The sequence below is a fragment of the Sarcophilus harrisii genome, chromosome 3 (assembly GCF_902635505.1).
Source record: "Sarcophilus harrisii chromosome 3, mSarHar1.11, whole genome shotgun sequence".
Classification (NCBI taxonomy): domain Eukaryota; kingdom Metazoa; phylum Chordata; class Mammalia; order Dasyuromorphia; family Dasyuridae; genus Sarcophilus; species Sarcophilus harrisii.
The window spans coordinates 540,801,530-540,824,167 of record NC_045428.1 but is presented as its reverse complement, the minus strand read 5'-3'; the positions used below and the strand labels follow the sequence as shown (position 1 = coordinate 540,824,167).

General features: G+C 43.0%; 2 protein-coding genes across 7 annotated transcripts in view; both read left to right on the top strand.

Moving 5' to 3' along the window:
- OSCP1 (organic solute carrier partner 1) overlaps nt 1-11,168 on the top strand; it is a 38,663-nt gene extending 27,495 nt beyond the window's left edge. For all 3 annotated transcript variants that reach the window (XM_031962167.1, XM_031962168.1, XM_031962169.1), the window contains 8 exons: nt 752-919; nt 1,619-1,699; nt 3,225-3,328; nt 4,299-4,427; nt 5,619-5,688; nt 7,408-7,547; nt 9,247-9,310; nt 10,397-11,168. In XM_031962167.1, coding sequence (XP_031818027.1) covers nt 752-919; nt 1,619-1,699; nt 3,225-3,328; nt 4,299-4,427; nt 5,619-5,688; nt 7,408-7,547; nt 9,247-9,310; nt 10,397-10,513 — 873 coding nt within the window. In that variant the 3' untranslated portion in view covers nt 10,514-11,168. The remainder of the gene's footprint in view (nt 1-751; nt 920-1,618; nt 1,700-3,224; nt 3,329-4,298; nt 4,428-5,618; nt 5,689-7,407; nt 7,548-9,246; nt 9,311-10,396) is intronic.
- Nucleotides 11,169-17,335: 6,167 nt separating this feature from the next.
- Nucleotides 17,336-21,770, top strand: LSM10 (LSM10, U7 small nuclear RNA associated). 4 transcript variants are annotated; one of them, XM_003765368.4, is made up of 2 exons: nt 17,336-17,578; nt 21,025-21,770. In XM_003765368.4, exon 2 carries the CDS (start codon nt 21,061-21,063, stop codon nt 21,430-21,432), a length of 372 nt encoding a protein of 123 aa, XP_003765416.1. In that variant the 5' UTR covers nt 17,336-17,578; nt 21,025-21,060; the 3' UTR covers nt 21,433-21,770. The 4 variants fall into 4 exon arrangements, with proteins under 4 accessions (XP_003765416.1, XP_031818026.1, XP_012401334.1 ...); XM_031962166.1 differs by lacking the exon at nt 17,336-17,578 and adding an exon at nt 17,918-18,336; XM_012545880.3 differs by lacking the exon at nt 17,336-17,578 and adding an exon at nt 18,617-18,771.
- The last annotated feature ends 868 nt before the right edge of the window (nt 21,771-22,638 follow it).

Below are 22,638 nucleotides of genomic sequence, written 5' to 3'. Positions count from 1 at the left end.
ACTCTGAGCGAGTCACATCATCCTGTTTGCTTCAGTTTCCTCACATGTAAAATGAGCTGGAGAAGAAAATTCCAGAAAGAGAATCTTTGCCAGGAGAACCCCAAATGGGGTCATAAAGAGTCTGATGTAGTATAGGACGTTTTTAGAGAGACCTGGAGAGATTTACATGAACTGATGCTGAGTGAAGTGAACAGAACCAGGAGGTCTTTGTACACGGCAAAAACAATATTATACAATGATCAATTCCGATGGACGTGGCTCTTTCCAACAATGAGATGATTGATGCCAGTTTCAATGATCTTGTGATGAAGAGAGCCATCTGCACCCAGAGGACTGTGGGGACTGAGTGTGGATCACAACATAACATTCTCCCTTTTTATTGTTTACTTGCATTTTGTTTTCTTATTCATTTTCTTTCTTTTTTGATTTTATTTTTTTCTTGTGAAGCAAAATAATTGTATAAATATATTTACACACATTGGATTTAACATATTTTTTAACATGTATAGCATATATTGGATTGCTTGCCATCTAGGGGAGAGGTGAAGGGAAGGAGGGGAAATTTTGGTACACAAAGCTATGCTAATGTTGAAAAATTATCTATTTATATGTCTTGAAAATAAAAAGCTTTAATAAAAAAAAGTCTGATGTGATTGAAATCCACAAAAATATTAATAGTACAATATCATATCACATTGATCAGTCACTATAAATTTAATCATTTATTTTTGTGTTTTTTATGGGTTTTCAGCTCTTTGACTTGATGACCATGGCTTTCAAATATCAAGTCTTATTGTGTCCCCGACCCAAAGATATATTGCTGATAACTTTCAACCACTTAGATGCCATCAAGAATTTTGTCCGTGACTCCCCAGATATCATGAATCAAGTGGATGAGACCTTTCGGCACATAATTGAAGTAAGGATTTTATCAATCAATAAACCCTCAATTGTGCTAACATTCTTTGACATTTCAATAATTAAGATAAATCCCATGGCCATGGAGGCGTACATGTCTCCTAACAAAATTCTGAATTACCTGAAAAGAACATTTTAGGCATTAGCTTCAGTCATTTTCCCTTTTTCAGTAATCACAAAGAGCAGCCAGTGTTTTAAGAGAGTTCCTAGAATCCTGTAGTGTATCAGATCTCACCAAAATGGTGTGTCATCCAGCCCCATGACCAGGATCTCCCCTGCCACATCCCCACCCAGTGATCCTCTCCAGGAGTCCCTGGTGAATGTTCTACTAAGTGGTTCCCGGGGTCAGGTGCACTTCTTTTCCCCATTAAACGTTTTCTCTTCTGTAAACAAGGGAGCAGAGAAAGTGAGGAGAGATTTAAGAAGATGAAGATTGTCTCCCTTAGAGCTAGAATTCTGTGATTTTTTTTAAATTCTGGGGTATGTCCTCGGGAGCTTTTGGGGGGAGAAATAAAGAGCTATAAAGTATCATAAAAAATGTTAAATAACTCTCTGGTCATTTTCTTCATGCTGTTTTCCCCGGAGTGGCCCAGCTGTCATGTCTGCTGCTGCTCCACTTTGCCCTCCTATTCCATTCATTGTACCCACACCTGCCTCTTCCCGTAGAGGTCATGGGCCGTGCTTTCTCTCTTTTGGGCAGGTGTATGGTTGTCTTCCTGCTGGAGAATTCCAGCTCATCAGACAAACTCTGCTGCTTTTCTTTCAGGACATGCACATCCGGGTAAGTGTACAAACAGTCTCTTACAGAATCAAGGAGCCTTAAAATGAAACCGGTATCAGACATACCCTGAGAAGCAACAGGGTCCAAAATAGTCTGGGGAGGACAAGATCAGGAACAGAACTCTGCCCTTTGCGGAAAAAGGATTTCAGACCCAAAGCTGCAACTTAACAGCACTCTGAGCCTCAGTTTCCTCATCTGTAAAACAGACACACTATCCACCTCAAAATGTTTTGCTAAGGACAAAAAATTTTTCAAACTGTAAAGTTTCCTAGAAATTTGAGTAGTTCTTAATAGCAACAACAATAATAAGAGCATTAAGATAATACAGATCTGTAGGTCCTACAGCATCATCTTATCAGTATATTTTTTGTCCGAATCCGATTCCTGTTTTTAAAAAAATACTATCAATCTTCTAGGGACAAATATCTCACTTGTTTCAATTAAATAAAAAGATAGCTCTGCCTCTATTTGTAGAACATACGATAATCTCAAGAAATCACCTATTTAATCATCTTCCTACAAGTGAAATTCTGTTTGCAAAATATAAATTCTGTAGTTAAATTAAGAAACACAAGTGGCTTTTAATATACTTGGTTTCTGACAGAAACTAACACAAGTAGCATTTTTAATAGTTACATTTCCAATCTTTATTCCATCCTCCTAAAGAAATCCATTCCTAAAAAAAAATAAAAAAAAAAAAAAAAAAAAAAAAAAAAAAAAAAAAAAAAAAAAAAAAAAAAAAGAAATCCATTCCTCCAGACCCCTGGTTCTGATAACTCAGTGCTCTCGTTCCCATTCCTCCTTAAACCATTCCCATGGCTCCTTGTCAATTATCAAAGTCCTACCCATCCTTAAAGCCCAACTTCTCAAATCAAACCTCCTCCATGCATCCTGCCAATCCGGCCCACAGTGATGATTCTTTGCTTGGACCTTCTCTAATACTATATAGTAGGGGCTTAATAGATCATGATGATTCACAATGGAAAGTTCAGCCACTGTATAAGACCACCTGATATGAGAATGCTGTGTTTCATTTATAAAGCCAATTTTAAAAGTCTGAGGAAGCCACACTGCAAAACCTCCTTTTAGACATGCCATAGAATAATTTAGTAACAGATATTAGAAACAGATTTATTCAATATACATAAATAAATTTAAATAGTTAATTTGACTAATTTGTTTAGAAGTTTCTTAACAGCTTTTAGTCCATAATAAATCCAACTTCAAATGGGATTCCAATGGGATTCCAATGGGATCCCAATGGGATAAGAATCAGCATTAAGAATTTTCATTTGTGAAGAAAGATATAAGACAAGATTTCACATCTAACTCATTTATGCCTGGAGCCTTTCTCCTTATTGATTTATTCCTCCTTACTCTGATGACTGTAACAGCCCCAAATTCTAGCATGTTTACCAGTCCCAATTATGTACCAATAATACAGATTATTTCTGGTATATTTTTTATTTCTAGATTGTACTCACTTTGCTTGATGCTGAAAATATCACTATTATGTTTTTCCTAGGTATCTATATTTCTAAAGGACAAAGTCCAGAATTCAAATGGCCGTTTTGTGTTGCCAATATCTGGGCCTGTTCCATGGGGAACCAAAGTTCCTGGACTCATCAGGTGAATTCTCGGCAATAATGATTTGATAGAGGTTCTTAATACATTTTAAACAATTAACTTCATGAATATAGAATAGAAAAATCATCACGTGATATCATAGGGGCATCCTAGTAACTAAAAGTTTAATATGTCAACAGTATGATGTAGCTATCCAATTCCCTCCTCCCAAACCCCCCCCCCAAAATTAATGTAATCTCAGGTTCCATTAATAGAGATTCAGTATCCAAAGCAGGGAAGGTTATTTACACAGCTCTGTGATGGCCAGATTACCTCCCAGAGTGTTGTGTTCCACAAAAACAATGATTAGCCATCCATGGAAAGCAACCCAGAAGAGAGTGATTAGTATGGCAAGGGAACTAAATGACCTCTCAACAAACTAGTCAAGTTTAGTCTGAAAAAGAAATCTTAGAGGAAACATGATAACTGTGATCAGGTATTTTGAGGCTCTTTATGTGAAAAATATATTAAATTTGTTCAGTGGAAATTAAAAGAAAAGAATTTGAATTGGTAGATAGTTATGGGGAGGCATTTAAGTAAATATAAGAAATAACTTTCCTTAATTAGAGATATCCATAAATGGAGTAGGTTGCTGAGCTTAATGGCCATTTGTCAGAAATGATGTAATTCTTGATGATGTGTGCATCAGAGATTTGGACCAGATAACTTTTGGTTCTCTCGGTTTTTCCTCAGTTGCCCTACAACTCTTAGATTTGTTTTTGTTATAAACTAAGGTCTCAGTCATTGGCCTTAGTTCATTAAAGTCTTCCTCTTCAGAGCACTCTTCTTTCTTAACCCCACTGTCATTTTTCATTATACCTAATGTGGTTATAAAAAGGATTAGGGCTTATTTGTTAACATTGGGAACAATGTGTTATAGGCAAAAACAGCAGCTTCTTATCCTCAAGTATAAAAAGTAAAACACAAAATCTTTGCCCTTTGGGATCATTCTGAACCATTGGTTGTGTTGCAGAATGTTTAATAACAAAGGAGAAGAAGTGAAGAGAATGGAATTTAAGCATGGCGGACAATATGTCAGGGCAGAGAGTGAAGGTTCTTTTGAGCTTTCTGGAGACAGAGTCCTCACCCTAGGGACAAATATGTAAGTAAACAAATATGTAAGTTCTTGAAAGAACCATGTAGAATGATTTTTAATTAAAAGCCTCTTTGACCCTAGCTATAAAAGCTACTGCTAGAGGCAGAGGTGGCTCTCTTCCTCCTATGAATGCACTCATTTCCTTGACCTTATCACAAAAAACTAAGAATACCACAATGAAAAAAAAACTCTGTAGGTAAAGAAAAGGTCATTAATCATCATGGAAGAAAGCTGGCCAGAGCCTCTGCTCATGCCCTTTGGCAAATAGCCAAACAAGCACTGCACTGTATTATCATCTGCCTTGAGGCTGTAACCTAAAGACCACTGGGCCTTTCCACTGGACTCAAAGCTAGAGCCTCCAATACCTGTTTCTCCCCTTAGTAGAACATGAGATTGTTGAGAGCAGGAATTGTCTTGCTTTTCTATTTTTATCCCCAGCATTTACACATTTTTGTTGTTCAATCATTCAGTCATGTCCATCTCTTCATGACCTATAGGCCATAGAACACCAATACTCTCCATGGGGTTTTCTGGGCAAAGATACAGAAGTGGTTTGCTATTTCGTTCTCCAGTAGATTAAGACAACAGAGGTTAAGTATCTTGTCCAGGGTCACATGGCTAATAAGTTTGTGAAGTCAGAGTTGAACTCAGGTCTTCCTGACTCCAGGCCTAACTCTATATCCACTGAGTCACCTAGCTGCTTCAAATGTGCATTCACACATAGTAAGTACTTAATAAATTAAATAAATGAAATTAATAAAGTTTACTGATGCAATAGTATGTATTTTTCATTAAGTGTCTGGACCAGTTTAGGGATGATCTGAAAAAAGCCACAGCTCCACCTTGTCTGTGAGCAGAGGTCGTGATTTTTGACCCTGGCCTGCCCAGACACTGCGTCCTTTAAGCCAGGGGTCACTATAACTTGATACCAGCACTTCCCAATTCTATGTTTGCTGTTTTTATTTACTCCTGAGGAATTGAGAAATTTGATTGTTTGATCCCCACTTAGTAATCCAGCCTTCCAGTACCATTCCAAAATCTATACACCTCAATCCATACTCTTCACTGCAACTATTCAGTGTCTCAAAGTAGGGAATTAAAATGGGGAATAATTAGAAATAATTAATGGGGAATAATTAGCCTGTAAAATGATACAGGCACCAGGAAAATACTTTAACTACTTGTTGCTGATATCAGGTACAGCGCCAGTCGGCCAGTGGAAACACGTGTGTCTGGAGCATTAAAGAATTCATCTTTGAATACTAAGGTGAGCTACTTTCTATCTACCAGTGTTGCCATCCTGATCTTTTACTTTTAGTCTGTGTTTAAATTTTCCTGTGACTATAACCTGCAGCAGTCAAAGTGGAGGCTACATGACTTTTTCCTCAGTATTTATCATCTTCTCAAGTCTACAAGAAATGTCTACCCATTTAGAATATGCTCTTCCTATCACTGAAAGGGTGTACCTTTTCTTTTTTTTATTTTTTAATTTGATAGTATTTTATTTTTCCAATTACACATAAAGATAGTTTTCAGAAAACATCTACTTTTGTAAAAAAATTTTAATTTCAAATTTCTTTCTCCCTCCTTCCTTTATTTCCCTCCCTTCCCAAGACAACAAGCAATCTGATACAGGTTATTCATGTACAAAAATTTTTAACATTTCCATATTAGTCTTGTTGTGAAAGAAAAATCAGAACAAAAGGGGAAAACCATGGGAAAGAAAAAAACAAACAAAAAAAGATGAAAATAGTAGTCTTTGATTCACATATAGTCTCCATAGTTCTTTCTCTGGATGCAAATAGTATTTTTCTTCCCAAATCTATCAGAATTGTCTTAGATAACTTTATTGCTGAGAAGAGCTAAGTCTATCACAGTTGTTCTACACATACCCTTGTTGTTGCCGTGTACAATGATCTGGTCCTGCTCATTTCACTCAACATCAGTTCATGTAAGTCTCTCCAGGCTCTCTGAAAACTTCCTGCTGGTCGTTTCTTACAGAACAATAATATTCCACAGCATTCATATCCCAGAACTTACTCAGCCATTCTCTAACTAATGGGCATCCACTCAATTTCCAGTTTCTTGCCACTACAAAGAGGGGCTGCCACAAACATTCTTGGACATGTGGGTACTGGCCCCTCTTTCATAGTCCTTTTGGGATACAGAGGTGCAGTTTCACAGACCTTTGGCCACAGCTCTACCTTCTTCAGTGAGCAGAGGTCAGTGATTCTGACCCTTGCCTGACCAGACACTCCATCCTTTAAGCCAGTGGTCACTATAACTTGATACCAGCACTTCTGTGGGTCCTTTCTAAAAATGTCCCTCTGTTTAGTAGTATGGCGCATGAATTCTAAGCCAGATTTTAAGTTCCTTATATATAATTCCCAGTGCTTTGGCAAATAACTAGTTAGGGAGTAAGTAACTTTTACCATTGGATCCTCTAGAGGCTCTCAGTAGCAACTCTGATCACTAGAGGGCAGTGTGAAAGCTCATCCAGAATGAGGCTTGGGCGCATGCCCTTGTTCCCATGGAGTCCATTGATAGCACTAAAAGAAGAAAAAGAAAATAAATGGAACCTAAAGTAAAAGGCAAAGCTCTCATCTTTACAGAAGAAAAATAGTTTGTAAAGAAAGGGTTGGTACTGCCGCAGCCAGAGCTTCATCTGGTCTCTGAAAGCATGGCCCTGGAGCCACTCCAGAGCTTGTCGTGGGGGGCCTGACGTGTCCGGCACCTGTCCTGTGTCTAAGTCCCTCCACCTGGGGTTCAGATCCCTGCTCTCTTATGAGCAAGAGCTTGCTTCTGCCACTGTTAGAGAAGGATTCTAGATACTTCCAGGCTTTCCAAATGGGTCTAATTCACCCAGAAATCATGTTTTATTTTTATTTGAAATGTTAACCCCAAAGCTATGGAATTTATTACAGCATCTGAAATTGGTGAGTGTGAACACCCTCGCATAGCTAAGATCATGAAATTGTTTTAATAGGATAACATTGCTGCGAGAACTCTTGCTAAAGAAGAACTGAATTTCTTGGCCAGATTGATGGGAGGAATGGAAATTAAGAAAACCAGTGGCCCTGAACCTGGATTCCGGTTGAATCTGTTTACCACTGATGAAGAAGAAGAGTATGTTTTACTCCTCTTGGTGCTTTAGTGGGTCTGTCTGGATAGGTACTCTCTCCCTCCACCCTTTTAGAATATTCTGCTACTCTGCTCTCTCATACACATATTGAAAAAGCGTTTAATTTTCCAAAACCCATTCCTTCATCTGTAAAGGGGAATGATCCCATACTTCTCCCTGAAACAAAGACCCATCTTTTTGACATCAATATCCTCATGATGCTGAGAAACCACATTAGAGTGGTGGGTTCAGCATTAAAGTGACATGACATGGATCTGTGGGGACTGCAGCATATGACCAGTAAAGAAGGGAGAGAAGAGAGAGAGCATACAAATTACCAGAGTGACATGACACAGAAAAGAAGCAGGCTAGTGTTGTATTAAGAATGGGAGGGGGGGGGGGGGGGTCCCATGGCCGCCAGGGGTATCCACTGACATGCATTGTCAAGAGATCTAGAAGGGTACCTCACAAGTCACTGGGATTAGGACACAGGGTAAGATCTGTGACCTGCAAAGGGGAAGGAAGGACCTACTAAAGGAAAATGGGGAATAACACCACACAGTGTAGAAAAGCATTTTCCCAATGTACTGTTTAAATATGAACTGCTCTTGGTATTGGGAGCTTGCTGCAGCTACTTATTCCTACTATGTGTTCTTCCATTATTATTTGGGTTACTTGCAATTTTGATTCTCTAAGATCATGACCTTTTATGATTTGTGGTCATGTGGTATTACTAATACATTAAAGAGATGAGCTTTTGTGGCACTGAGCAATCTGGAATTAAAGTGCTGCACAGATTCTCAAATGTGATCTAAGCCATCATCTTCTATGCAAGTCTGGTTCTACTGGAGGACAGCAAGCATAGCTGAACCCAGAAATGAGAAAAATGAGATAGGTAAGATTTACAAGGGAAATCTCTGCAGGGCTTTAATTTCCAATTGCTCAATGCCAAAAAAAAATTCATGTTTCTGTCATTATTTTCCTAAGCATACTGTATGATTGCAAATCATAAATGACCTGAATTCAAAATCATGTATGTGTTTGTGTGAATATATATATATGTGTGTGTGTATATAACTTATAATAATATATGTATATATGCACATACATATAGTTATACATTTCCAATCCTTCCTTAGAATCAGCCTTATAATGTTAGTGGCTAGTGACCCTGAAAAATAAGAAGACAAACTACTTAGAAATATATACTTTTCATTCACTTGATAATGCTAGTATTGAGAGTCAAGCTAAATCCTGTTTTATTTCTGTTGTTTAGTCATGTCCAAGGACCCCAACACCCCTTTCTTGGCAAAGATACTGGATTAGTTTGTCATTTCTTAAGAGGATTAAAGCAAAGGGAGGTTAAGTGGCTTGTCCAGAGTAACACAGCTAAGAAGTGTCTTAAGGCCAGATTTGAACTCTTGTCTTCCTACGCCACCTCACTGCCTCAATAAATCTATTCCTAGTCCATAAAAATAGAGAGTGATTGAGTTGGCATTTAGGTGACATCCCATCGGAGACTGCTTCGGGAACTCTGCCAGCAAATAAGGGAATGTATTTGGGAGCAATAAGCAGTATTGTTGTAAGGAAGCATTAGTCATATTGGGAAAACCTGCAGGAAATTGGGAAGTAGATCTTCGTATATTTCTCTTAAGTGATCTAAACTCTAGAATGTGTTGTTTTTCTAACTGCTTTTCTCCTTAGGCATGCTGCGTTAACCAGACCAGAAGAATTATCATATCAAGTGATCAACATTCAGGCAGCCCAGGTGAGTGGGATAGGGAAAACCCTGTGACAGGATCTACTTTGTATGAAAAACTAAGCTTGAATGGGGCATGAGAGCTGCATAGAAAATAATAAGAGGCTTTCTCAGCCAGTCACAGAATTTGAGCAGTGTAGGAGAGAAGAGGTTAGGGGGCACTCTCTTGGAATTCCCTCCTGTTAACTTGATGCCAGAAAAGACATTGAATCAAGGACCAGGAGACTAGCTCCTAGTGCTGCTGGTTCCATTTACTTTCTAGGTGAGCTTGAGTGAGTTTTTCCACCTCATTTTCTTCCACTTCAGACTCGAAACTTCATCCTTTTCATCACTTCACATCTTGAATTTTAAATATTAATAATAACCCTTAAAAGCCAATTCAGTTTTTAACATATATAATTCAATTCAGTGAGCATTTATTAAGTTCCTACTGTGTGCCAGGCCCCATGATGAGTATTAGGAATACCATAAGAAAAAGAAAAATGGTCTCCCTGCCCTCAAAGATCTTACAATCTAACAGGAAAAGGTAACGAACAACACACAAAAGGGGGCTGGAAAGCCAGGGTGGGGATGGGGATAGCGGTGGGACCAAGCAGAGCAGCAGGTGCAAAGAGGGGTAAGCTGAAGATGTAGTTACAGACCTCTGTAAAGGAGAATCTGAATTTAGAACTTCATCTCCAGTCCTCCAGGCAAAAGAGAGAGGAGACTGAGGGAGGTGGTCTCCAAGGCTTAGGTTAGCAGCGTGATGGGGAGGGTAGAAAGTGATGAGCTTATGCTGGGAGGAGCCAGATGACAGGTGCAAAGTGCCAGGAAGGCCCAGGGCTAGGCCTCAGCTCTGCCCAGAAGGCCTACGGGATAGTAGGGAAGAACATCATCAGTACCACCAGGAGCTGTGAATAAAACACCATTAGGTTTAGAAGAGGAAGAAGCCCTCTAGTCAGAGCAGATGGAGAATTCAAGGGGGCTCACTGCCTAGAGTGGCCTGACTTGACATATGGAGGAACGAGATAGAACTATTCTCCTAAAACAAACCCTGGGCCAACTATGCATCCACACATGATTTCTACCTGTTTCTGCCTTTACTGTCATTAACAGGACCAACAAAGAAATGAAGAGCTAACTCGGATCATGGGGGAGTTTGAGATTCATGATCAGCCCCAACAGAGTACCAGCAAAGGTGATGATTTGCTGGCCATGATGGATGAATTATAACGGTGGCCTGGCAAGCCGGGGGTTCCACCTACAGCAGAGACTGCTGGACCAGAGCTGCCTGAGACCAGAGTAGGACCCTCAAAGATGCTGCTAGTTTTCTACCAAGTGGAGCCTTGTTATCTTATACTTTTTTGTACTGTGATCAACTTGCACAAGCTTCCTTCCCTTACTCAGAGCTCTTCCCCAAAGCCACCAACACACACACACACACACACACACACACACACACACACACACTCTGCACTCAGCTAAATTCATTCTGATTTTCAAAATTGACCTTTTTGTGTTTCCTTTCCAAATGTTACAGCAGCCATCCGTGGCTGAGCAGGCTCAGATCCCAACCCCCGAGTGCATAAGGGTAAGACTGTGCGCTGCCTCTCAGCTTTGCTCCCTTGTGTCTCCTGTGGGAGATCTGGATCTTGTCAATGTCTCTGATTCTGAATGGGGAGTCTAAAGGTTTCTGCTTGTGTTCTGCCATATAGGGGGGTTTGGAAAGCTCTCTTGTCCTGTGTATTAGGAGCAGGAATTTTAGGGAAACAGGATAATCAGGGCTGTGTCATGGATTGTGCCAGCTGTCTCCCAAACAGGGACTGGGGAACATACAGATACACAGATATGTAGCTATATATGTACATATATATATATATGAAGAAAACGTTTTGCTTTTCTGCATGGTCTGTGCTGCTTTACCCTCTGTTCTTTGTCCCCTGCTTCCTATACCTTTGCCATCCCCAAGCTGGCATGCCAGACCACCAGGAGATCCTGAGATATATCTCCTAAAGCCAATGCTCTGTGCTCAGGCAACCAAGATACCACAGAACTGTCACTTTGTCTTTTGATTATCAACCAAGAAATTTCCCTTTAAGAGGAATAGAGTCCCAAGTCTAATTAGGACTTACTCAAAGTATCCATAGGCTTTGCCTTCTTTCTTTTCATGAAACTGAAATCAATTCAGCCTCTTGCTACTGAAACGGGAGTGATCTGGGGAGCCCTTTCCTCCCATGTGCTAGACTGTAACCTGTAGGAGCTAACTCACAATTTGCAACAGGGGAGGCTGGGGGCTATGCCAAACAACATGCACAAAGATGGACCTGTACCCTGACCCCTTATGGTGAATCAGATGTGCTCTGGCTCAGTGCTGAAGGATTTGCACTTTAAAATGATGCATCAATCCCTTATCGGTCCTCATGCATTATAGCTGGTTCAGTTCCAAATAAAGGATATGGATTATTCTTAAATTATTTATATATAGGAACCATCCAGCTTGGTGATGTGGAACCTCATGAGTGGGTTACCTGGCTTCTTCCCTTCCTCCATTCCCTCTATCTGTCTTGTCCAAGTTAAAATGGGACTCTTCTGCAGTGAGAACAAGGGTAGGGATCATCCCATTCTTGTCTTTAAAAAGCTATCATCAGACTTATTCCTAGAACTGTAGGTGTTCTCTGGCACTAGAGGAGGGTTTTGATATGAGTGAATAAGTCATCTTAGCAAATCATTAGTTCCTGCCCATTTATCTGTTTTCTGCAAAAGCTCCCCCACTAAAGTATGTGGTATTTAGGGGATATCGTGCATTAACACTCTTGTTCAAGAGTTTACAAAGTGCCTTCTGTTCAGTCCCTTTTTACAGAACTTGGGCTCCCTTTGAAAGGGGTAGTTTGGCTGGGTGCAAAGCAAGGATGAAATGTTCCAGTCAGTTTAAAGGCTAGCTCCTATCCCTTTGTTGAAGTCTGGCTAACCAGATTACAAAACCAGGCTTTAACTAGGTGTTGGGAGCATGTCCTCTGGGCCCTTGAAGGTGAGCCACAAACTGCCAACAAGAGGTGGCCACCTTCCATTAGCATATTCCTGAGCGATGCCCATGATTTCAGACATATCTGTTGTCTTTATAAATAAGATAAAAATCTCTAGGCCTGAAATAGCTCTTAGATGATGAAATCTTTTGACCTGTTCCATCCCTTTGGACTCTCAGCAATACTGAAAAAGTGAGTGTGATTCCTTTGTGTCGAGCAATAGGAATGTCTAGAGCCCACAAGGGCACAAGGAATAAGTCAGAAATAACAAAGACTGGGTGACAGGAATAAAACTTCCTGAACTCTATTCATTTAACACCGAACCAAAGGGAAAAGAGATAGAAATGTTACCAAGAAGCCCCCAAATGCCCTTTTCATAGTGATTTAAGACTTGCCACTATTGTCATTGGGACTGTAAGGGGACCACCCAACCACCTGTAGGTTTAGTCTTAAAGTCCAAGTAACACTATAACAGCGCTGGCTACCAAAAAGAGGGTCCTACAACTGAAGTAGGACTGAACTGCAACTGCAGTGAACTACAACTGAAGTGGGGGGGGGGGAGGGGGGAGGTATAGAAAGTGAGACAAACGAGAATAATCTTCCAGCATGGTCCAATGGAAGGAGTGTTACATTTGGAACCAGAGTACCCAAATTCCCAAGTTCTAATCCCAGTTCTTCATCTTACTCCCTTTGTGGCTTTGGGCAATTAATCTCACTTTTCTAGGTCTGTTTCCTCATCTGTAAAAGGGTCTGAATTAGATGACCTCTAAAGTCTGTTTCAGGTCTAAATCAATGATCCCATCTTGTGGCTCACACAGTAGTACCCAGGCCTGCCTTGTCTGTGGTATAAAGTAAAACTCCCTTATTCTCCAGCCATGGGTAAGGAAGCATCAGAAAGTGGGGTTTGCTGGACCAAACATCCCCAAAGGAGCATTCATCCTTGTCCTCCACCCCCAAGCAGCCCAGGACGCCTCTACTCCTCACCAGTACTCCTCTGCTCTGTCACAGACCCCAATCCCTCCATATAGATGGTAGGTTTGTAAGTGGCTGCAACCAAATCAAAAACAGTGACCTACTCACCAACTTCCAAGAGATGAGGCGCTCACTTTTTTTTTTTTTTTTTAATTAGAACTAATATTTCATCCACTCCAGTCGCACCAGACACTGTGGGTGTCATTTAGTGGGTTGCTGTATTCACTCAATGGTCCATTTTCTGTTGTTGAGCCTCTCTGTGCAGCATACTGTTGACTGAGACATGCTTTATCAGGTCTGAATTCAAGGCCTTTCTGGCTGGATCAGGCCTGATTTGAGTTCATGTTCTGATGGCAAAATCTTAGCAGACTAAGGGCGATGGCAATCATGGAGTGGTCCAGCAAATGGCTGCCTCTGGTGGGTGTAGCTTATCGTGTTGTCAGAGTGTTTTCACTGGCATTTTCTCACTGGAGTCTGCTAGCTACTGTAGTGAAGAGCCCCTGGCCCCAGTCAACTTCACCTTTTAGATGCGTGATAAGTTCTCTAACCTCAGTTGCTTTCCCTGCAATGGAATATTAACACCTACACCTCAGTAATGAAAATGGACTTTGTAACCCTTGGAGGACTGTGTGTGGGGAAACCAACCCCACTCGACAGGTGAGCGAAATGAGGCCCAAAGAGGTTTTGACTTAGCAAGCTCCCACCAAGCTGCCAGTGGTAAAGTCAAGGACTTGACCTCCAGACCACTAATCATTCTACTCCACTACCTCTGTGTTCCTGTTTGTAGGAGGTTACAGCAACAGAAAGTTAATGCCCGGTGGCAAAGAACAGAGTACAGCCTTCCCTCACCTCTTACCCTTTCCCAAACCACAGATTGTACACACACACACCAAAAGTCTTCATGGAAAGGACAGTGATCTATAGTGGATGGAGTTGGCTTGACTTGGAGTCTGAGACCTGAATGTAAATCCCATCTCTGATGCTTATTAGCTGTCACCATATTTAACCCCTCTCAGCCTCAGTTTCCTTTTCTGTAATATGGGGAGAATAGAATAGCACCTACCTCACAGGGTTGTTGTGAGGCTCAAATGAGATATATCTGTAAACTTTGGAGCACTAAATAAATTAGTTTTCACTATAAAGATGTGAATTTCAAAATACCTTCTCTTTAATTAAATTTTCACTTTTGCCTTGTGTCCCCAGAGAAGGGGCTTAATATAAATACTTGACATATTGACTGTCCTTCCTCAACTCCTTTCTTTAGCAGTGTATCCAGCAAGGAATGGGTTGCAGGAAGGTGAAGAATCAGATTGGGGAAACTCCAGCCCTTCCTGAGTCATGTCATCTTCATGTGGCTCTGTGATTTGAAGTCAATTCCCAGAATATCAGACACACCCATTTTGTAATGTAAATATGATAGGACCATGCCAAATCAAAGTAATTTGAATTGTGGGATGACCCCAGCATCTCACCCCCACCCTTTGGGTTCTTTCCAACTTCTGAGTGTTTGGCATCTGTCCTCTGCAGCTAGAGTCAAGGCTGCTAGTCAATTAATTCTAGGTGGGGCTGTCAAGGAACATGAAGGCTGGACCAGGTCTGTGGTTTTCCTATTCATTTTTCTCCCGTGAGAAAGTCCAGACCATGGTTGGGAAAAGCTTCACACTAATGGTCAGGACTAAATGAGAATCTACGAATCCTCCATTCACTATTGCATTTTCCTCAAGATTACACCCTGTTTTATCAAAACATACTTCCTTTTGAAATTGTCAAGCATGCTTGTAACTAAAGGAGCTATCCCTGGTGCCAGCCCATTGGGCTTCTCAAGAGTTTTCTTTTTTTTTTTTTTTTTTTTTTTTTTTGCCCATGCCAAGCATTAAGCATCTACCAGATACAAAGACACTGTGGTAACAGAAAAAGAAATTTAAGAATCACACAACTAGTAAATGTCTGAGTCAGGATATGAACTCGGGACTTCCAGATTCCTCCATCTATTTGGACATCTGGCTTCAAAGAAATCTCATTCAAATGGGTGACAACCTGCAAACAACTCTGTACATGAATCTTCATTTGCTTAAAAGCTATGCCAGTCATAAAGAATGAGATTATAAATTAGAAGAACACAGGATAGTTTACCTCTCAGACCTCTCAGAGGAAGGAATTTATGACCAAAGAAGAACTAGAGGTCATTACTGATCACAAAATAGAAAATTTTGATTATATCAAATTGAAAAGTTTTTGTACAAACAAAACTAATGCAGACAAGATTAGAAGGGAAGCAATAAACTAGGAAAACATTTTTACAGTCAAAGGTTCTGATGAAGGCCATTTCCAAAATATACAGACAACTGACTCTAAGAAATAAGCAATTCTCCAATTGATAAATGGTCAAAGGATATGAACAGACAATTTTCAGATGAAGAAATTGAAACTATTTCTAGCCATATGAAAAGATGCTCCAAGTCATTATTAGAGAAATGCAAATTAAGACAACTCTGAGATACCACTACACATCTGTCAGATTGGCTAGAATGACAGGGAAAGATAATGCGGAATGTTGGAAGGGATGTGGGAAAACAGGGACACTGATACATTGTTGGTGGAATTGTGAATACATCCAGACATTCTGGAGAGCAATTTGGAACTATGCCCAAAAAATGATCAAACTGTGCATACCCTTTGATCCAGCAGTGATATTACTGGGCTTATATCCCAAAGAGATCTTAAAGAAAGGAAAGGCACCTATATATGCAAGAATGTTTGTGGCAGCCTTCTTTGTAGTGGTCAGAAACTGGAAACTGAGTGGATGCCCATCAATTGGAGGATGGCTAAATAGGTTGTGGTATATGAATGTTATGGAATATTGTTCAGTAAGAAACGACCAGCAGGATGATTTCAGAAAGGCCTGGAGAGACTTACACGAACTGATGCTGAGTGAAATGAGCAGGACCAGGAGATCATTATACACTTCAACAACAACACTATACGATGATCAATTCTGATGGACATGGCCCTATTCAACAATGAGATGAACCAAATCAGTTCCAATGAAGCAATAAAGAATTGAACCAGATAAACCCAGTGAAAGAACTTTGGGAAATGAGTATGAACCACTACATAGAATTCCCAATCCTATTTTTGTCCACCTGCATTTTTTATTTCCTTCACAGGTTAATTGTACACTATTTCAAAATCCGATTCTTTTTGTATAGCAACATGACTGTATGGACATGTATACTTATATTGTATTTAACATATACTTTAACATATTTAACATGTATTGGTCAGCCTGCCATCTGGGGGAGGGGATGGGGAGGAGAGGAAAAATTGGAACAAAAGGTTTTGCAATTGTCAATGCTGAAAAATTACCCATGTATATATCTTGTAAATAAAAAACTATGCCAGTGGAAAAGTTCCAGGAAGAATAATCACTAGAGAAGTAACCACAAAGGGGGACAATTTTTTATTTTGGCCCAATCTCACAAATCACTTCTGAGGAATGATTATTACTTATTCCCACAGGAATAAAATGATGTGAGATAAAAATTTTAAAAGCTTTTAATTTTCAAAATACATGCAAAGAGAGTTTTCAACATTCACCCTTGCAAAACTGTTTCAAGTTTTTCCTCCCTACCTTCTCCCTCCTCCTTTACCCTCCCCAATAAACAATCTAATGCTTTTTTTTTTGCCTGTCACAAGTATCTCTCACAAGGATTACAATAGCTAAGAAAAATGGCTTTTAGCATCCCCTGTCCTTCCTCTCCAAAGCTAATTATCTGCATGTAAATCCCATTCCTAGCTGACTCCAGTGAGTTAAATCCTATCCGTTCTCTCCCTTGCAGAAGGAGGGGGTTCCTGTTCAGCTATGATGGCTTGTAAAATCTCTCAGATCAAGGATTCGCTCTCCACCACTGAGTCCTTCCGCTCTGCCTAAAACTCTGGGGGAAGAAGACCCCTTCTGTGACACTGCTTCTGCGCCGCCCGGGGTTCACAGCGGAAACAGCCCGCTGCTTCCTCCTCCTCCCAGCGGCGTTCCTCACTCGGTGCCGGTGGTCGCCCGGCTGTTCCGTAGATGAGAGCCTCCGTTCGGGGCATTCTCTCCGGCTGCTCCCCACTCCCAGAACCCCTCCTCCCCCGCTTCTGCTGCCCAGCTTTAAGCCCCACCTCTCGCAGGAAGCCTTCCCCATAAGTGTAGCGCTTTCCCTTCTTTCTCCCTTCTCCGGCTCTGATGTATGTGCTCGCAGGCTCCCCCGCAAGCTCTGGGAGGGCAGGGACCGTTTGCGTCTCAGCATCGGGCACATACGTGGTAAGCTTTTAACACAGGTTCACTGCCGAAGCTCACGATCGGCCCTAATCGCTCCCCCTCCTGCAGTCAGGATTCCGTTGCAACAGCTCACAACTTTTAGCTCCGAGGAGGCTCCCGCTCTCCTCAGCTACCCTCGGACCACACCCTCCGGGAAACTACTTTCCCACACCTGTCACCGCCTCCGTGCTGCCAGCAAACTCGGGCTCGGCACCTACAGGAGCAAGGGAGCGGGCCCCACCTCCGGGAGTTTAGGAGCCCCAGCTGGGGAGAGAGATAAGCGCCGCGACGGCGAGACCGTCCAGCTGGAGGGCGTGGGTGGGGCTATTAATAGCTCGCAGGGTGGCGCAGCGGGCTGCTCCACCCCACCTCGCCGAGGGGAAAGGCGCAGCCGGGGGCCCGGGGGTCAGGGCGCAGGGTCGCAGGCAGGAAAGCTCAAACGCCGCCTCCGACTCCGGCTTGGAGCGACTCCGGCACGTCATTGCCCCCTGGCTGCCTCGTTCCCCCCTCTGTGAAGGGCTGCGAAAGCTGAGGGCAAAGGACGGGCCCCAAAAAGCCCAAGGAGGGGGTCGCACCGAGCCGCGCACGTCCGAGCAAAGGCCGCATCGGGCCTACCATTGTTAGGACCCGAATAGGAGCCACGTGCTCAACGCCGGAATTAGAAGGAAGGGCTAGATTGCCTGCCCTCGGGGGCCTGGCAGCCTGCCCGGCGTAAAGGCAGTGACGCGGCCGAGCGAGACCGGCAGAGGCGAGGCGCGGAGGTGAGCCTCGGCGGGAGGCCGCGGAAATGACGCGCGGGGGAGGGAGGGAGAGCAACTCGGGCTGGGAGGGAAGGCCCTTCCCCTTCGCACCCCGCCTAGTGCATAACGTGCTGCAAGGGATGAGACTAACAGAAGGAGGTCAGGGAGGAAGCGGGTTTTAGGGGTTTTCCGCCGCCCCACCAGGCGTGCGCAAGAATGAACCGGAAGGAGCGCGGGGGAGGGGGGGGAACGTAGCGCCGCGAAGCCTTTTGGGACTTGTAGTTTTTCCTCTCCCGCCGCGTTCGCGCGCTCTGGGTCACGTGGTCACGTCCCTCCTTCGTCCCCGCCTCTCTATGGCCCCGGAGGCTAAGTTTGGCGAGGCTGCGCGGGTATTCTCCATGGCCCCTGGAGTCCTCCCGGGCCTGAGAGAGAGAGAGAAGTGAGGGGTTCTGCGTGGTGGGTCCTCAGGGCGGGGAGGAGGCCGAAGGGGGCGGAGCTGGGAGGGGTGAGGGGCGCCCCTGAGGGGGGAGGGGGAGGAGGAGAGCTGGGACGGTGGGGGTGGGCTCCTGGGAGGCTTGGCAGCCCCGAGGGAGGGAACGGAAGTCCTGCAGAGTTCCCCCCCCCCCCCCACGTCCTCCATGGCCTTCTTAATAACAATAACAATAACAGCCAGCACTCAGCTAAGGTGTTCTCCGCCGACACGGCGCTAAACGCTTCCAAAACCAGCATCTCCCCCGTGACCGGGCTTCCCAGGAGGAAGGGGCCCCATTTCATAGAGGGGGAAACTGAGAGCCGGGGGAAGTGAATAGTCACAGCTGGGAAGGGCTGGATTTGAACTCGGGGTCCCCGGTTCCGGGCGGAGCTCTCTCCTCTCCCTCAGACCTGAGAGACTCCCTTGGCCCCGCTTTTCCCACTCCCCAGAAGCCGGAGAGCCGCGCTCCCTGTCTGGGTGCTGGCCCCGCAGCCCCGACCCCAGCCTGAGAGAAAGGCGTTCCACCTGGATGGAAGCCTTACTTAGGCATCCTCCAGTCCCGCCTCTGCGGCTCTGGGCCAGCCCTTCCTCGCTCCCCGCACCCGCACAGGGCCTCTGTGTTGGAGCCTCTGCTCGGCTTAGCCCCTAAGGGTGCTCGGGGCCTCCGTCCTGCGAGCGGACCACCTGCTCCGACTCATGTCTCCAGAAGCAAATGCTGGACAAGTGACGTCTGTGCGGCCTTCCCAGCCTAGATCTAAGGGACCTGCCCAGCAGGGTGTGCTATTCATAACTGAGGTTCGGTAATAGAGAGCGAATTTATAATTGCTGTGGTAGAAGTTGCCAAGAGGTAAATTTTCAGTTGGATATTTAGAAAACTTGTCTAAGAACTGAAATCGCGCAAAAGGGGAACGGGCTACCTCCGAAAGTAGCGGTTTCTCCCTCCCTGGGAGTCTTCAAGCAGAAACTGTGTTTGTCACTTCTAAGTGGCCACTAAAGGCCCTTCCAACTCTGAAAATCCGGATTCTCTTAGGAATTTACAAATCTTTAATTGGTTAAATCCTACTGAAGTTGACAGCAGTTCTTAACCTTTTTTTTTTTTTTTTTTTTAATTTTTTTGGTCATGGAACCATCTGGTGAAGCCAATGGATCCTCTCTCTGGAGAATGTTTTTAAATGCACAAAATAAACTATATAGGACTATAAAGGAAATCAATTATCTTGAAATAATTATCAGCACATTTAAAAAAAAAAAAGTTCACCGGTCCCAGGTTGAGACACTGGATTGTTGAATCATCCACTAAAGGATGTATAGGGATCGTAGAGAATATCATCTAGTCCAGAGCCCTTCTTTTACCATCATTACAGATTGAGACTCCAGGAGGGAAAGATGTTGTTCTAGCTAACAGTTGAGAGAGGACAAGGATCTGTGTAGCCAAGTTTTAGGATTCCTAAACCAGTGTGTTTCGTCATGTACCTCTAGAGATTACCTAGTCCAGCTTCTTCAGAGGAAAAGAGTGAATTCCAGGAAGATGGGAAGTCACTCACTGAAGGTCAGCCAGATAGAAACAGCACAAGACTAATAGACATCCTTTTCTGGCACCCATGGATGGCTCCATCTCCCAGCTTTCCCTGCACAGACTTGAGGCAGGTGTTTTTTTTTAAGGACAGAGGAAGGAGACATAGTTCTTGCCCTAAGAAGCTTCTAGGCCTAACCACAAAACTGCATTGGCCACTAGCTCAACATGTACCAATGGGGATTGTCTGTTAAATCCCAGACCACTGTGAGAAATGGAGGCAGGTGGTACTTTCCAGGGTAAAGTAGTGTTGAGGTAACATTTGAAGAAACCCTGAGAATCAGTGCAGTATAAAAGAAAGAAAAGGATTTGAAACCAGAAGACTTGCATTCAGATTCTGATTCTCTTATTTACTACTTGTGTGACTAAGTGAATCAGGGAACCCTTGTCTCTAGATCTCTGGGTCCTCATGTCAAAAATGGGAAATTCTGTGAGCTTGTTTCCAAATAGATGTGATAATTGTATTTCATTATAATCAGCTTTCTTAATAAGTCTATGTAGTTAAACATTTTAAGAAGAGGTCTCTAAGCTTTACCAGATTGCCATATAGGCCCATGTTACCAAAAAAATAAATAAATGGGATAACCTCAATATAAATCCCTCCCAGTGCCAAAGGGTGAGTTGGGTCTCTTGCTGCTGCTTACATGTTTCCTTTTGTCTTCAGTGAAACGTTGAAGTACTCCCACTTCCTCGCTACCACATGGAGGTCAGCCACTCAGTAAAGGAGCGTACCATTGCTGAGAATAGCCTGGTCATCCTGCTGCAGGGTCTCCGGGGCCTGGTAACCACAGTGGACTTGCGGGATGAGACTGTGGCCCGTGGCCGAGTAGACAACGTGGATGCCTTCATGAACATTCGCCTGGCTGAGGTCACCTACACAGACCGACAGGGCCAGCAGGTCCAGCTTGATGACCTCTTTGTGACTGGCCGCAATGTCCGCTATGTCCACATTCCCGATGAGGTAGATATCACTGCCACCATTGAGCAGCAGCTTCAGGCCATCCATCGGGTGCGCAATTTTGGCAGTGAGGGTAAAGGTCGAAGAGAATTTCCTACCAGGAAGTACAAGTGAAAGACATTCCTCCTTCACCCTGATACCTTCAGAGCCATTGGCCTTACACCTTTTGATGGAGGCTGCTTCACTGCTTTCTGATAGCCAGTTCTCCCCCATCAGGATACAGACCACAACCAGGATAAGCTGATTCCAAAACCACATTTGCCTTTTACAAGTCCAGGATTTTATCTGGGTACCCAAAATCTGATATGTTCATAATCTTGGATTAGTTGAAGACCATCCTCCATGCTTCATGCCTAATTGGACCCATGGAGTTCCCTGATTCTGTATTAAAAGGTTAATTTCAGCCATTTTTTAATACTTTCCTAAAATACATTGATGATCTTTGCTGCTAAATGTACCAGCCTAAGAGTATTTTGTGAACCCTCTCTACTAAATTCCTTATTTTTAAAACCAAAGTTGGATACAAATTCATGAATCCTAGGTCTTTGTAGGTCCCCAAGTCTCCACTTGTCCCCAACTCCACAAGTTGTTCAGAATTAAATCACTTAAATTCAGTAGGGAAAGAAATTTTTTTTTTTTCCCCTCTGAATCATAGAATTAGAAGGTACCTCAGAGATCATCTTTTCAGAGGTCCCCCAGCACAGGACTGACTCCTGCTGACAGGGAAGTATCTATTGGAGCCTACTTGAACACTTCATTTCATAAGGCAGCCTGAAATCTCTCCATATGGGAGTTCTTACTATGAATTGCATTGTTGGGCAAGCCTACACATTAGGAAGTTCTTCCAGTCTCACTATAGGTTATCACCACTCTTACATCTACTCATTGGGTCCTAGAAACATAATCTTGATTTCTCCTTCACATCACAATCCTTCAAAAAGTGGAAGGCAATGATTCCCCTAAACCTCTGTTCCAGCCTAACACCTCTGTTTTCTCAGTTGAAGTGATTTGTTTGCTTGACCTTTGTTTCCTGAGAATGAGGGCAAGTTGTGGGTTCCCGGTTCCTAGGAGTTTAGCCACAAGGGACTCCTTGAGGCAAACAGAGGGCACATCTCAAGGTTTGAAATGATGAGATGAAGCCCTAGGAAGGAAAGGTAGAAGGAATCTATACAGTGAGTCAAAAGTTCTGTTTGCTAGGGCTAAAAATTACCTACAGAGTCCATGGTGACTGGCAATAATAACAATGCCATTGGCGAGCGTTTATTAATATTGAAGTGAATTTTTTTTTTTAATCAGTCTCAGCCCAGGAGGTTGTGACCA